Source organism: Fistularia commersonii, chromosome 7, assembly GCF_037954325.1.
Source record: "Fistularia commersonii isolate RoL2024-O1a breed Wild chromosome 7, RoL_Fcom_v1.0, whole genome shotgun sequence".
NCBI classification, from domain to species: Eukaryota; Metazoa; Chordata; class Actinopteri; order Syngnathiformes; family Fistulariidae; genus Fistularia; species Fistularia commersonii.
In genome coordinates, this window is record NC_141290.1 from 16692768 (window position 1) to 16708826 (window position 16059).

General features: G+C 39.5%; 2 protein-coding genes across 4 annotated transcripts in view; one reads left to right on the forward strand and one right to left on the reverse strand.

Annotated features, from left to right (window-relative positions):
* On the forward strand, positions 1-11314 carry asb14a (ankyrin repeat and SOCS box containing 14a). Of its 2 annotated transcripts, none has more exons than XM_086150092.1 (13): positions 1-210; positions 843-992; positions 1413-1450; positions 1536-1670; positions 2583-2741; positions 3407-3652; positions 4537-4708; positions 5534-5639; positions 5977-6156; positions 6535-6663; positions 6743-6871; positions 6957-7110; positions 7415-11314. In XM_086150092.1, the coding sequence occupies exons 2-13, from the start codon at positions 853-855 to the stop codon at positions 7588-7590; spliced, it is 1764 nt and encodes a 587-aa protein (XP_086006218.1). In that variant the 5' UTR covers positions 1-210; positions 843-852; the 3' UTR covers positions 7591-11314. The 2 variants fall into 2 exon arrangements, with proteins under 2 accessions (XP_086006218.1, XP_086006216.1); XM_086150090.1 differs by having other exon boundaries at positions 848-992.
* Positions 8429-16059, reverse strand: part of ip6k1 (inositol hexakisphosphate kinase 1) — a 23783-nt gene continuing 16152 nt past the window's right edge. For both annotated transcript variants that reach the window (XM_086150093.1, XM_086150094.1), the window contains exons 5-9: positions 15580-15820; positions 15000-15181; positions 13558-13733; positions 12679-12912; positions 8429-11462 (exon numbers count right to left, since the gene is read on the reverse strand). In XM_086150093.1, the coding sequence (XP_086006219.1) occupies positions 10974-11462; positions 12679-12912; positions 13558-13733; positions 15000-15181; positions 15580-15820 (1322 nt within the window). In that variant the 3' untranslated portion in view covers positions 8429-10973. The remainder of the gene's footprint in view (positions 11463-12678; positions 12913-13557; positions 13734-14999; positions 15182-15579; positions 15821-16059) is intronic.

Here is a 16059-nt window from a genome sequence, read left to right on the forward strand (position 1 = left end):
TAGCCAGTGACGGGTGAACGCAAAACTAAATAAACCGGCGCACTTTGATAAGATTTTACTTGGACTAGAATAGGTTATTATTTAACCCCATGTTTGGAACTAGAGGAACTCTACTGTTTATAGACCACGAGAAGGATCCAGGAGCTGCAGAGAGCAGGAATATAAACATACAACTCTGCACAAGCTGGGATTTCCTCTTTTAATCTGAAGGTAAAAATAAATAAACAAGCAAATAACTATAAAAATAAATGAGATTACTTTGAACACACCTGGTTAAACCCTTTTAGAACTCTTGTTTTGGTTCGGGTATGAAAAGCAACTGAGAATCGGTAGAAAATGAGGCCTGAGGTCCAGGATCTCTGCTGGCAAGACTGCATGAATTAACTACTTAATGTTCTCACAAGTTTAGATGATGAAGATAAGATGAAAAGAAATGATAACTGCTGAAAATAAAATTAAAAAAAAAACAAAAAAAAAAAAAAACAAACAAAAGTGAGATATGGTATCAGTGTTGTACTGTTTGTGTGGCCTGGAATAGATTTTCAAAATATGACACTCGTTACACTTGAGCTCTCCCTCGTGATATGCAGATGAATATATTTTACTTGTATTCAAAAAGAATGAAAATAACCGAGCGATATCCTGCTATCAAAACACTATAGTTGATGAAAGTAGTATATCTATGAATTCGTGCAAATGATGCAAAGTCAAAATAACATCAGTTTGATATCACCGAAGGTGCGGAATCATTCAGTATGATCGAATACTGACATTGAGCTGCTGGTTTCATACCCATTCATTGAAGAAGCATCCCAGCAATTTTGTATTTCTCGGTCCTTCAGAGCAGACAACATGGAGTTTGACAGATTCGGGATGGATGATGAAGAGGATGAGGAGGATGCGGCTACTCAGTATATGATTGAACAAAGTTTGATAGATAGCAACAGACGGAGGGTGGACGTCAGAGATCCTGTGAATGCAGAAGGCAAAAGGTCAGTTTGATATTTTAACTATTTTGAAAGTCAAATTGAAGCACATTTACAGGCGTAATTATAACTGAAATGTAAACATTTATTTTGTCTTATTGTAAGGTTATAGGGCGATGCAAACAAACAAAGAAGTTATTAAACAAAGTGTCTTATAAAATAAATGATAGTGAAGAACTGGTAAAAATTCTTTCATGATTTTAATCTAGAATGTCATACATTTTTTTTGCAATATAATTACAACAGATGTATTTTTCAAATAAAAAAATGTGGAGAAATTTGAAATGTATCAATTAATTCATTCAAATTTAAGTTCTTCACTCACATTCCAAATATGATTTTGCTAAAAGCAGAAGACGCCAGCTGTCTTTTATGATAAGTTTTCTGGAATGATCTTAACATTGTCATCATCTTGTATCTTTGCAGTTCCGCAAGCAATCCATTATTCACTGCCATTCGACAAGGTGGGATGATGATGTGTGACAGATTTGTTGATGACCCTTCAGAATCATCTGCATAGTGATGCTTATTTATTTACAACTTGACTAGGTAACGAGAAGCTTGTGAAGCAACTCGGCATTGGGGAAAAAAAACTGTTTTTGCAGAGTGATGACAAAGGTTGGATTCCTCTCCATGAAGCAGCAACCCAGACAAATCAGACCATCCTAGAGCTGACACTCCAGGGTTTGTATCTGCTTTCCACTGATTCTGCTCCTCAACCCTTTAAATGTTCTATTTAACTCCCAGACTGAACACAACTGAGCACAAATCTTGTCTCAAAAGCTTGACAGACAAAAGTAGAAATATAAGATAAGCAAATAGTCAAAACAAAATGACTTAAAAATCTTCAGCGGCGTGTGTGTGTGTGTGTTTACGTCTGTACGACTCTAACTACGATTTTAAAATAGACTTTTACTGCGTATTTGTGTTTATGTTTGTCCTTCACAGGACTGTCTCGGAAAATTAGAATATTGTGATAAAGTTCTTTATCTTCTGTAATGCAATTAAAAAAACAAAAATTACTTTTTCATGATATTCTAATATTTTGAGATAGGATTTTTGAGTTTTCTTAGGATGTAAGCCATAATCGGCAATATTAAAATAATAAAAGGCTTGCAATATTTCAGTTGATTTGTAATGAATCCAGAATGTACGACATTTTTTTTTTTAAACAAAAAGTACTTTTTTATGATATTCTAATATATTGAGATAGGATTTTTGAGTTTCCTCAAGATGTAAGCCATCATCAGCAATATTAAAATGATAAAAGGCTTGCAATATGTCAGTTGATTTGTAATGAATCCCAAAACATATTTGTTTTTGTAATTGCATCCCAGAAGATAAAGAACTTTATCACAATATTCACATTTTCTGAGACAGTCCTGTATATTTATTCCAGTATCTAATCTAAAGATCAGCAATAAATTGGTAATTTACACACTGTTTGGATATTAGATATTCTGTGGCGTCACGACCAACGGGCCCCTCTTCTACTTCTCCCACATATCTGGATACCTGTTTTGCAACATTTCCGGATTAAATGCAATGAATGAGCGCGAATATGCAGGACGAGACCACACAGTGCGTTGTCCTCAGCCTCAGGTCCAGACTCTGTGAATCATCAGACACAGCGAGGCGAGACCCCTCTCTTCCTGGCAGCAGAACGGGGTCTGTTGGAAAACGTAGCCTTCCTCCTGCAACACAGAGCCCACCCAGATACCCAGGACCAGGACCAGGACTCACCTCTGTTTGTAGGTAAGATGACCAGGGAACCATTCACCAACTTGTCGCCTCTTCCTGCCTGTTAGAAAATGAATAATAGTCAAAGCAAATCATTTGTAAGAATTTATTTCATGCAAAAATAACACCTTACTACAGCTGAGAGTGCTTTAAACCCCCCCAAAACTGGCCTATAACTAAGGTATCTTTAAAGAAAAGGATGCAAGACTAATCCCAACTGAAATGTATGGGACAAAAAATGAAGTTTAATAATTGCTTTCAGTTTTTTATATTGAATTTTTTAAACTAAGAACATATTCTGGCCCGTACTTTGCAAGGTGCTTGCATGTCCTTGAGAAGTAGAAAGAAGAAAGAAAAACGCTCTTAAATCTATGAAAGACAAACACGGCTTGTTTGGTCCCAAATTTGAGTTAATTGTTACAATCCTTTTTTATAAAAAATATATCGTATCTACCAACTTTCGATACTTCTCTTTGTACATCAGACCATCACATTGACTGTTGGTAAAGCAAAAATGGAACAACACTAATTCAATTCCTACGATCCTCTTTCTTAATTACTCTTACACCTTTCACATATGGCATATGATGACTTTCTACTCGAATAAGTCTGATTTTGAACGTCAATCTTCCAAAGCTGCACGAAGCGCGGGCCTGCAACATTTGTGTCTGCGTCTACAGCGATTCGTTCAGGCTGTACGGACCTGGTGCGGCTGCTGCTCTTACGGGGCTCGAGGGTGAACCAGCAGGGCTGCCACGGTCGTCGGCCCCTTCACGAGGCCTCGTGGCTGGGCCGCGTAGAGCTGGTGACCCTGCTGCTGGAGGCCGGGGCACAACCGGACCCCCGGAGCAATTACGGCCTCACACCTCTGGCTCTGGCGGCGCAGGCAGGCCACCTGGAGGTGGTGGAGATTCTGCTGAGGAAAGGTGGGTATCTGAAAATACAGAGCTGTTTTAAAAACCCCATAGGTGTTCTGTGCAGGACACCCAGTTTGTACTCTTCTTTTTGACTTGTGCTTTCTGTCTGTACTCTCATTGTATTTTTAAATATCTCTACTTGTTAACTTGGTATTTGAATGACTAAATAAAAGGTGCAATGGGTGTAAAATTGGCGGGTCTCTTAATGACTTGCTTCAAGACAGAAGATATACATTTTATATTCTTATGGCCGCTTACGGAGATAGAAAATCAATCGCAAGTCTGGGTTTATTCGAGTCTTGCAGCGAATTTGTTCGTGTCCTGGTTTGATTCCAACAAGGGGCCTTTTCTGTGTGGAGTTTGTACGTTCTCTCCATGTCAGCATGGTTTTCTTTCCGGCTCAACCATTTTTATCCCATAGTCCATAAACATGCAGTAGATGACCTAAAATTTCCCCAGAGAGTTAATGAAGGCGTGAATGTTTGGATGTCTCTATATTGTGATTGACTGGAGACTGGTCCAGGATGTAGCTCTCACCCATCGACTGCTGGGATACCCCCCCCACCGTCACCCACAGGATAAGCCATAAAGATAATAAATGAATGAAGTAAACCTATTGCATGTTTTCAGATTGTTGGAATCAAATGTAGAACCCGAGGGAAACCCTGGAAGACATGGGGGAACGCGACTATTCAGATGATCTTAGCATTATGTTACTGTTATTTAACTGAACTGTTGTGGTTTTTTAAGCTCAATATGAATCGGCATGGAAACCAAAACAATCAGCCGTCATAATTTTATATTGCTTAAAAACATTTCCTACACAAACAGTAAAATAGGACATAGAATGGTACTGATTTTGGAGTCTTCTCAGCATGCCTTATGTCTTCCAGGAGCGGACGTCCTGTCTCAAGCACAGGACGAGGCATCCGTCCTGTACGAGGCTTCTTCGTCTGGAGATCCAGCAGTCATCGGGCTCCTGCTGGAATTTGGCGCAGACGCAAATGTTGCAAAACACACCGGACACCTGCCCGTCCACCGCATGGCCCACAGGGGACACCTGCAGTAACTGTCCCTGTCCACTCTGTCCTGCAAGGGGTCAATAGTTTTATAGTATTGGAGTGAGGGCGTGTGAGGAATGCTTTTCGTTTAATTTTTTTTTTTTTCACGTTCTATAGGGAAGATTTAGAAAGACAATGAGACTGTTCTTGATTCATTTGTCACTATCTCATTTTTGATTATTAAAAACGTAAACACTAAAAAAATGAAGACCGTTACCGATACAACTGATCATCAGCACTCAAAAAAAATCATTGCGTTTTTTTGTTGAAAATTCACTTACTTAATTACTCCAAACACCGATGATTTTGTAAATTATATTTGTGTTACTCACCTTGCAACATAGCCCACCAAGAGAGAATACACGAATCGTTGATTAAACATTTCCAGGTAAAAACTAAAACCAGTAAACGACAAGTTGCATCATGGATTTGGCCTTCCGACTTCCGAGCTAACATTTGTCTCAATATGCGAATTAGTACACGCACTACAGAAAAGTTAAAAACATTTTGAATAATACAAGAATTGCAACTTGATGTTTTAATAAAACAACAAAAAAACACTTCGGAGGAAGTTAATTCACCAAAATTAACTGTTACGGATTACAATTGCAAATGGGACAACTGAGGAGTAACTGTAATCTGATGATTACATGATCTATTTTACAGACCAAAGTAGCGGTCATAAATAATGTGAACTTTAAAAGATGTACATCACTTGGAGCAAAAGCAAGAAAACAGTGATGGGTATCAATAGAAAGGTATTAACAAAAGTACACTGGTTGATGAGGTAAACTCTGTGTGTGTGTGTGTGTGTGTGTGTGTTCCTCAGAGCTTTACAGCTGCTTCTCCCAGTAACCTCTATGACAGAGGTGAATGACAGTGGGATGAGTCCTTTACATTCAGCTGCAGCAGGAGGACACACACACTGCATCAAGGTTTGCATTTTATTATTGAGCGTGAGATTTAAAATGAAAAATGTAAAAATACATGAAAACATGAAACAAAAGCATCACTATTACTACAACTAATAATAACAATGATGAAAATAAAAAAAAAATCATATTTTCTTTGTTCTTTATGAGGCTTCATTAGAAAATCTATGTAAATGTTAAAGATTATGAGGCATTTAACAAAAAAACAAACCTTTAGATTAGGAACATTTTCCAAAAAGGAGAGACCAATAATCAAACAAAAACATCATTTTCTTTTAAGTTTTATCACGCCGCTATATGAGGGGCAGCTATTTAAAAAATAACTACATTTCCCCATCAGGCCTTGCTGGATGCAGGTTACGACCCAAACTACATGCTCCACCCTTGGGTTCGCCGCAGCTATGATGACGAGAGGAAGTCAGCGCTCTATTTTGCTGTTTCCAATAATGATCTCCCCTCAGTCAGGCTGCTGCTAGAGGCTGGAGCCATGCCCAACCAGGACCCTGTCAAATGTCTGCAGGTGAGCATTCCAGCTGCTCCTTGGGAGGATAAAATCTGTCAATTTTTACACCGTCGCCCCTATAATGTTCTGTTTAAATGTTTGTATTGAGCATTTCAGCTACTGTGTCTTATTTATGAATTTATTTATAAATTTAAGAGAAAAATCACTAAGCCAATCTTCATTATTAGGTGTGAGATTTATTCATGAAAAATTATCATTCATGAATTAAATTGAATTATTAAGAGTAATCTGTTCATCTGAAATTTTAGAAAATCATTCCTTAAAACACTACGTACACTGATACAAAGTTTTGGGCGTGAAATGTTCATAAAGAAAAACAAACAGTGAATGAAAGCTCAACATCAAGAGAGACAGCACAATAACCATGTCTTTCAGGTTGCGCTGCGCTTGGGCAACTACGAGTTAATCAAGTTGTTGCTGAGATACGGAGCCAACGTTAACTATTACTCCAGAATCAATACTACTCACTTCCCGTCGGCCCTGCAGTACGCGCTCAAAGACGAGGTCCGGTACCGACACATGTACCGTCACATGTCACAGACTTTTCCCGGTGGCGTTAAATGAGGCCTGTTGTGCATGACAGGTGGTCCTCCGGATGCTGTGTAACTATGGTTATGATGTGGAGCGCTGCTTCGACTGTCCCTATGGCAACAGCTCCCACGTTCCAGAGGACTACGAGGGTTGGACCAACACCGTGATCAAAGACACCATGGTAACAAACACACCTGACCGTGCCGTTTTCTCAAAAGGAACAAAAGAAAGTGAGAAATTCTTACGTAGACTGCGTGTGTCGGCAGTTCTGTGAGGTGATCTCCGTCACCTGGCTGAAGCATCTGTCCGGTCATGTCGTTCGAGTAATGCTGGACTATGTGGATCACGTGACCTTGTGTGGGAAATTGAAGTCAGTCATAATGGAGCAGCAGCAGTGGCTGGAAATCTGCAAGCTGCAAGGTCAGTGGCATCATACGGCACACAACCGCTGACGAGCTTGTTTATCCACGATTCCGACGGCATTTCTTTCTCTTTGAAACACCGCGTTCCTTCAGTTTGGTTTGTCTCTGCCACACAAAAATAATATTAGAATATCCTACTGTATACAATAACAATACGGTGAAACGATGTTTTAATGCATGTCGAGTCAAATTGAAAGTGTTGGTGGCACAATTATTATCTTTGTAAAGGCATGGTTTAAATCACAGATGTTATTTTACAAACTGATTGATATCATTTAAGCTTATTTCCTACTGATTTCCAGAGAATGTACGCTGTCTGCAGCACCTGTGTCGTCTACGGATTCGTCGTTGTCTTGGACGTCTTCGCCTCCGATCACCTGTCTTCATGAGCTTCCTGCCGTTACCGGGACGACTCAAGGATTATGTTTTGTACCGGGAATATGACCTTAACAGCCACCAGAGCAACAGTACAGGGTGAGGCAGACTAAAAAAAAAAAAACAACAAATACCTTGTACAAACAAAAACCAACAGTTAAAATTCACTTTCTAAAGGCACTTTCTAATCCATGAGGCTCCTTCAGAAGCCCAACAGTTTCCATCAGCCAGATTAAATCAAAATAATCTCTTCGGTTGCTATTGTTTTACATATTGACCTCCTCATGTAACGATCTTCAGAAAGGAAAACAGATGTTTATTTGAAAATGTATGTTGTATATTTCATTGTTTATATTCATTATAAACTGCATTTTAAAATCAAATTTAGCAAAGAAACATCAATTACTTGTCTTTATTCTAATACAAATTTAGATGAAAGATCAATTGTGTTATTCCCAGCTAAGTGTGTTGATTTTGATGTGCATTGTTAAGAAGTTTATAAGATTTTCAATGAAATTTTCAATGATTTTCAGTGATTTTCAATGATTTTCAGTGAAATCAGTGTTTTTCATCTTTTGCCATCTTTTAGACTTTCAGAACACGGATTCAGATCATCGCTCGTTGTTTTTGCGAGAAAATGTCCCCCCCAAAATCCAGTATACATCACTGAAAACTTGCAGTTTTAACAATCATACAAACTTAAGAAAGAAAAAGAAAGTATCGCAAAGGGTAAGATTTCAAAATTGATGAGATGAAATGTTCAAGAGATGTGGATAAGACTATGTGTGGATTCAAACCTTTATAAGCTTAAACCCCTCGAAACAGGGGTGGAGGTCACCTTTATTTGGAGACTCGTGAATAAAAATAAACACACCATTGGCCTGTAACGCATAAACAACAAGTGTTTGTTTCGCTAATAATCATAACATAAGACCAAAAGCTTCTGGAAAGATTTAATCTCACGAACTTTGACTGTTGTAAACAGTCGGGATGGTGTCAGTTGTAGAAAATGCAACTAAATGCAACTAAATAATTCTGATCAGTTGAGGTGGATAATATTCATGAATACATACCATTACCAGAGGAGACACACAGACCTTCGGCGCTTCAGACTTAGCAATGACTATTACAAGAATGTATGACAATCTGGTGGAAAACTCACCCATACAGGAGGTTTTTAATGTTCATGCAGTTTTTTTTTTTTTGAACATCTTGGAAGGTGGAGTGAAACAAAACTAAAAAAACTCACGCTGTCCATTACAACACACATTTTGAAGAGCTTCCATATGGTAGATGTTGGGCTCAGTGAAAAACACTACCTGGTTCGTATAAACCCAATCAGTGTTAAGCTGGAGTTGAGTCCACAGAAAATAACACAGACATTAGTTACCTGAAATAATACTGCTTATTATTCTCCTGAAATACCACACTTTCAGCCGATGAGCAGTTAATTACTTACTTTACATTTGTAGGGGAGACTTGTAAAAGACAAAACATTTATCCACATAAATGGATAAAGGTTCGATAAAAAAATAAATTATCACCAAGATAAACCAAAAATACAATATCAATATCTGCTCTCTTTTAATTCCGCTCCTGGGGTTGAGTTCCTGGTGCTGACCAGCAAGGGGCGATGCTGTGTCGCGGTTGGACTCTAGAACTCATTAACAGAAGAATAAATGGACAAATGTGATTGAACCAGCTTTTGGGGTGTGTGCGCCAATCAAGTGCGATAAAACGGATGTTTTGAGTGGGACACCGGCTAATAATTGATTTGATGTGTCATGACACATTTAAAGTGGGGTCGAGCAACATTTCATAATCCTTAATCAACTTTCAGTGACTCGAGGTGACTTTGATTCTAATCATTGTCCCGGTTTAACTCTGCCAGTCTTCAAGTTTGTGGTTCACGGTTCGCACACTTTGCCTCACTGTGATCTGTATCACACATATAAACTTTGTCAAAAAAATATCTTTCTTCAACCAAAGCCAAAGCCTGCTGGTATTCTAATATTTTTGTCTATGACAACAAATCCCATTTGAAAATGTCCAACGTGAACAGGCTTTGTGGACGTTTATTTTGTTGTTTCTAATACTTATAGGCCTTTTAGGTGCTCAACATGAAGCATGTTGTCCCCATTCATCCACAGCTACTAAATAAAGGAAAAAAAAACATATATACTGTGGAAAAATAAGATCCAAAAATATGTTGTTTAAATTAAGAAAAAGAAAACAAACAAAACGGAAACAGCAATTCTAAGCCGTATAAGAAATACTGCATTTGAGGGAACTGCATTACAGTATGCTGCAAGGAGCACGTTCATGGAAAAATAGGAAGGCGTGCCCTGGTTCTTCCTTAGATTTGGACAATAAGGGACTGTTTTATCAGGCTTTGGAGAGAGAAAAAAATTTATGTCAATAAATAGTCATTTGGATATATTTGGTTTTGGTCTTTTCATGGGATTTGTTTAAAGGAGCATAGAATATCACCAGATTTATCCTTTCTATGATCACGAGACCACAGACCAATTTTTGGAAAGTGACCCTTATGCTTCCGAATTACATAGTAACCCAGAGAATTTTTTTTCAGGACACACACTACCAACACGTTTTAATCCAGCCCAAACAATGGGCTTAATAATAGCATTTTAGATATCTTCTATAATCTCTCCGTAAAACCTACATCTACATTGTCAGTTTCTGTTGCACCTTGTCATGACCTCCCGGTGGGTGATGCGGCTGCCCTCAGCACCCCAGCAAAATAACAAACAACAAAAAATAACATGCTGCCTGTTACCACTATCTATTGCTTTTAACAGATGCTTGGATGTATTTGGATGTGTTTCAGGGTGCGTTTCCAAGGTAACGCTTAAAATCTTCAGATCACCTGTCCAGATTTAGTCTCTGTAGAGGAGTAAAGAGGAGTGGGGATTTCAGTGTGCATGTGCATGTATGTGTATGTGTGTGTGTGTGTGTGTGTGCGTGTGACCAAAACAGCTGATCATGGTCATTCAGTAGTGTTGGTAATTGTTTGGGGTTAAGGGTTTGGGAATGCTTCATGTAAATGAGGGTCCTCATAAGAATACAGTGTATGTGTGTGTGTGTGTGTGTGTGTGTGTCTGTGTGTGTGTGTGTACGTAGATATGTGCAGGGCAGACAAAAGGTTCATAGAAGTTTAGAGTTACAGCTCAACTGTCCCATCCTCTGGTTGTTGCTATAGTAACTACTCAACTGTTGATAGCTCATGTTGCCATGGTGATGTTCAATAGAAGCCTGTTCCATATTTACTGCCAAGGCATCTTTGCTCCTGAGAACACTGGGGCGTGACCTGCTCTGACTGTGCCACCTAAACTAACTGACAACAAACTCTGTGCATGTATGAATTGGTGTGTATCTGTGTGTGTATGCGTGCGTGTGTGTTTGTACCTGAGTGTGTGTGTGTGTGTGTGTGTGTGTGTGTGTGTGCGTGTGTGTGTGTGTGTGTGGTTATGGCAGGTTGTCATCTCGCAAACTCTCCAGGATTCGGACCAAGCTCTCCAGTCCAAACACATAGCCCCGATCCGGCCCATCATGTACAGCTGTGTCTCCGCGGAAACCCTTGAAGGTGGAGTGGGCAAAGTCAATCATACGAACGTCAACAAGGGGAGGCTGTGGGGGCGCAAGAGGAGGAGGGAAAGGGTTTTGACCAGTGACAGTGGAGTCTGGATGGGGTACAGGCAGGGGGAAGGAGTGACAGTCTGATTTGGTGAGAGGGGCCTGTGGAGGAGAATGCTGGGAGGGTGGAGCGATCAGTCCAGGTCCCTGAGAAGACATCGAGCCTGGGTCCCCCTTCTGACCTGGGGCTGTTTCATAGGGAGACTCGGGGCCTGGAGGTGCGATGGAAGCCGGGGCACAGTGAGGTTCCGCTGGGGTCACAGGGTTCATTGGCCAGGTCGCGTGCTGCCCTGAGCCCTGGACTGAAGGACCCTCAGGTCTCTGTAAGAAACACACAAGAGTGATATGATAAACATATTTTCTTAAGACAATCCTGTGCCAATTTGTTGAACTCTCAATGTCAACTGAACGGTTAATACAATTTTCAAAATGACTGTTAAAAAGTATAGGAATTGTCTTGAAAAATTTAACCCCCCCCCCCAAAAAAAAAAACAACAAAAAAACTAATAAGAGGATCTCCTAAAGAATACTGGAAATAGCAAGAAAAAAAACCCTCAAATGACATAAAATACCTTTAAATTAACCACTAACCTTACCTACTAATTTGCAAGAACTCAGTAAGCAGTTATGAGCTATCATGTGTACTCACTTTGGCTTAAAAGTTGGTTTGGATACACGTGAGCACACAATTATAATTGCAGCTTGAAAAGACATAACAACAAGACAATAAACTGGAATAATGAGTAAACAAATATTTCCAGAGTATTTCCTTCAGTTGTAAATAAAAGAGGAAGGGAAAACTAGCAATGAGTTCAATCTTTTGATCAGAGAAGCAGGGGATCTGCATGAAAAAGCAGAACAAATATTTCCAATGTGATGGAAGTTAAATGAGGACCAGATTAGCCAACCGTGGTAAAAACAACACCCCGGCCACAAGCTAGACTTTGTATCACGTGAATAAGTGAATGAATTTAAATGAATGCAAATTGACTTCATGCAATTTCTGGTATAAAACTGAGTCAATTATCAACAATAATTATTAGGTGGTTCCTGGTGCTTCGAGAACAATCTGTAGACATAACGCTGAAAATACAGCAGCTATCACTTTTCAGCAAATTCTTTTTTCTGTGCAAATACAAAATGTGCTTCAAATAGTAACGAGTAATGCAAAAGAAGCACAAACATACATGTTGTAACATCTACTTATATTTTACAATCCCTGCACAATTCCAGTTCCCTTTAAGAACATTATCCCAAAGTCATCATTTTTGGGATTGACTCCTATTTGTTTCCCTTCTAAATATTATTATAAGCATGCCTTGTGATAATGTTTTGTCCCTGCTATGGATTAAACAACACATTGTAGTCAAATCTTCTTGCTGCTTGGGTTATGGTGGTCTACAGCTGGGCTTTCTGTCCAACAGGTCTGGCCCGGGATGTCTTAGTCGTGTAAAGGGAGCTTACTAAGGAATTAATACCTTGTAATCCACACTGGCAACAGAAAAAGACTGATGCAGTGTTTTCATTTTTGCCTCACCTTTCCCTCATAGATGATGAGCAGTGAAGATGAGTAGAAGCGATAAGACGCTTGTCTCTCCAGCACCGCCTTCAGGCTGCGAAGCTTATTCAGGATCGGCTCAAAGAGGTCCCGCCTCAAGCCATTTCCATTATGCATGTACTGATAGAGTGCTTGGCGGAAGCCTTCGATTGACAGGCCACGCCCGTAGTACTTGTTCCTGCAGAGGTAGTGACCAGTGTCCATCTGGAACACCTGCGGAGACAGACGTCATGGTGACAAACACTGTCCAAGAGGGAATGCAATCCCCTCCCCCACCAAAAAAAAAAAAAGTTACAGTCCGTATTCAAGACAACATGATATAATTGCTTGACTTAAAAAGTATTTTGGTGAAAAAAAACCCAGTCAAATGACTAGTTATATTACTAGTCATCTTACCAGTTACTCCAAAATAATAAAATAAAATAATTCGAAAATAATAAAATCCCTAAATCAACATGAGTACAATTCATTTGACCTGTATATGGCAAAGAAAAATGTGTAGATCATTTTTACAAACAAAACAAAACAAGAACTGCCAGGGCATGCAACGTTTTCCCCTATTTTCCATATTTATGATGACTGGGAAGTTTATTTTCAGGATTAGACAGGTTTTTCTTGTTTACATGGAAGCGTGAGAACCATGGTATTCAGGTGGATGTTGACATGTACTTTCTTTGGGGAAAGTGTTGTTAATGATGACATCAGCTGAAACGCCTCAGAAATATTAACTCACCCATGACGACAGCCACAATGTCAAATTGCATGTTTATTCACGGTCACAAATAGTCTCTTACGGTTTCTCCGTAGTTCTGAACTGACCGATGGCCTAATATACTAGATAGCAGCAGGAGTGTTTACCTGCATGCCACACAAGCGGACCCCCAGTGTTGCTGAAGTGCTCTGTTCACATTTCTTGATCTGCCTGGCAGCCTTCTCCTCAGAGGCATCGTCTCCGTGCTGCCTTGTGCCCATCTTCAGGTCCAGGATACAGGGGTATGAAAAGTGATGAACCACATTCTCCAACAACAAAAACTCTGGTGGAAAATCTGAAGTTAAAGAGCAAACTTATATTTGACAAAGGAACCAATCCTGGACTTTTTGCCCCATGTAATATAAACCCCCCAAAAGCCCACAAGTTTTTTTTTTGTTTTAGTTCGCTTACTTATCAACTCATTTTGAAAATTCAATTACTGCATGATTTATTCACTTTACTTCTTGTAATATTTTGACTCAACACAATGGTATATTACAGTATTCTTCTCGTTTTGCCTCTACAGGAATGAAACAAAGCATTTTCTCTTGCAGAAGTCCGACAAGAAAGTATCTGTCTTAGAAAAGCTTGAAACATGTAAGTCTCCTCAGCTTGAAGGAAGCGATAATTCCTATTTGGTCGTAATACAGAAAAACTCCTTACAGAATTCAAGCTGACAGCGGCCCGGTGGAATCTGTTTTGACCGAGGACAAATGCTGCTGAAGACACAGTATGTGGTGCTTGTTCAATTTCCTCAGCTGTGTTTCCAGCTGCTGTCTAGTCTCTTTGAAGCTGAAGATGAAAATGTGACCTTTGACTAGATCCTCAGGCACTCTCAACCCTTTGTTTCAATTCATTTCACCTTGTTCCACTTTGCCTTACATTTAAATTCAGTGCCAGCCTCAGACTGTTCCACAGAAAATAGTTTCTGACTACAGAACCAACCGTTCAGAGGTGTTGCCCATTCTTCTATAAAAATACATTCAAATACTTGTGGCTAGATCTACAGTCTCGGTCCAAGCTATAAATATCCGCCTTGCAGCGGTGCTTATCGCACACTCTTCGATCCTACGCCCCCTCACCCGTACTGCAGCAGTTTTGTTGTTATTTATAACATGTTTCAGTGTTGCTCAAGTTGTTCTTAGACATATTACCTGTCAATGGCTGAAAAATGGAAATACCTCTTTTTTAACTCCTTATAATTGAAAATGCTCAAACCAAGAAGATATTGTTGTACACAAGCACAAACTAAACTAACAATTCAAGTACTTGAGTAAGGCAGATCTCTAAAGACTTTGAGATGCTGTTTAAGCTCCAATTTCGCATGACTGACACATTAAACCAGATGGCCCACAAAAGCCAGTCCTAACAAGATTAAAGTTCTGAGCAAAAACATCACACCCCATATTCTTTATAGACTCTATATTGCCAGTGCATCATCAGTATAAGGTCTGTTAAGGTTAGACATAGTGAATATAAAAAGTGTATCTTCACGGAGGATTTTCTTTCATTGAGCTTAAGGTAGACATGATTAATTGAATAAGGATACTGAAGAGCTTGCGGTCCTTTGACTCGGACCTCATGCGGCTCAGCTGCTGTTTGTGGCATCGTAGGCTCCAGGGATTGTGACTGATCTTTTCTGAACTCAAACCACTGTTCCAGTCCAGCATTTGGAAGGGAATATCTGAATGGGCCTTTGGGTCGAGTCTGGGACTCTTCAGCTCTCCCATGCTGTGAGGAAGAAAGGGAATAAGAATTAATGTTGCAAAAAAGTTTGGTGATTCTCAACTAAGGCTGGGCAATACAATGGCGCATATTAAGCATTGCGTAACTATGACAGCATAATTTTTTTTTCAGAAGGCTTCATTTTTTTCCCCAAGTCATTGTGAAGTGTAAATTGACAGAGATGATGAGGTACTGTGTTTAACATTTTACCACTTGAAAAAGGGCTTTTAAGGTGGCTCTAAATTCTAATACTTTGTTAAGCTATTAAAGAATTATTTTTTTGGTGGATATGTATATATTTTTCTCGCTAATTTAGCTCTGATTTTTAAATGTCCACATGAATATAACATATAAATATGAACCCCCGCCACGTCTCTTCAAAAATCTGTTAGCGACAATCGTACTTATCAGAGGTCTCTGAGTCATTTGGCTCCCTCCTGTCACCCCGCTCCTCCTTGTGTTCAGAGGAGGATGACGAACGATTGAGGCTACGGCGCGAGTGTTTTCTCCTCGGTTGCTCCCTCTCAGGTGGGTCACGCTCTTCATGCTCTCCAGCGCCTCCCTCCATGTTGCTCTCTCCGTAGGGATAAGCCACAAGGTTGATGTAACCATCAGAGTCTCCCTCAAAACAAACCAGTACCACACCTGACAAGAGAGAGGAAATCACCAAAGGTTTAGAAGGAGTATATTAAATTAAGGAATTCAACAATGTCTAATGCTCAAGGTTCACAGTCACCAAGATTCTGATATCATAAAAACATCTCCACATAAATGCCGAGTCAGTAAACAAAGGACCAGATCTTGAGTTATATTAAATAATTTTTTGAGTGATCACATTTGAGTTTCTGCTTTAAGCACACAAACCAAAGAAGAATCTACGGCAA

What these genes read in the sequence shown, in the direction of transcription:
- asb14a (XM_086150092.1), top strand. Translation starts at nt 853, where the DNA reads ATGGAGTTTGACAGATTCGGGATGGATGATGAAGAGGATGAGGAGGAT. An exon ending in CCTAGAGCTGACACTCCAGG is followed by an intron (nt 1,671 to 2,582) that starts GTTTGTATCTGC and finishes CGTTGTCCTCAG; the next exon opens with CCTCAGGTCCAGACTCTGTG. An exon ending in GGAAATCTGCAAGCTGCAAG is followed by an intron (nt 7,111 to 7,414) that starts GTCAGTGGCATC and finishes ACTGATTTCCAG; the next exon opens with AGAATGTACGCTGTCTGCAG.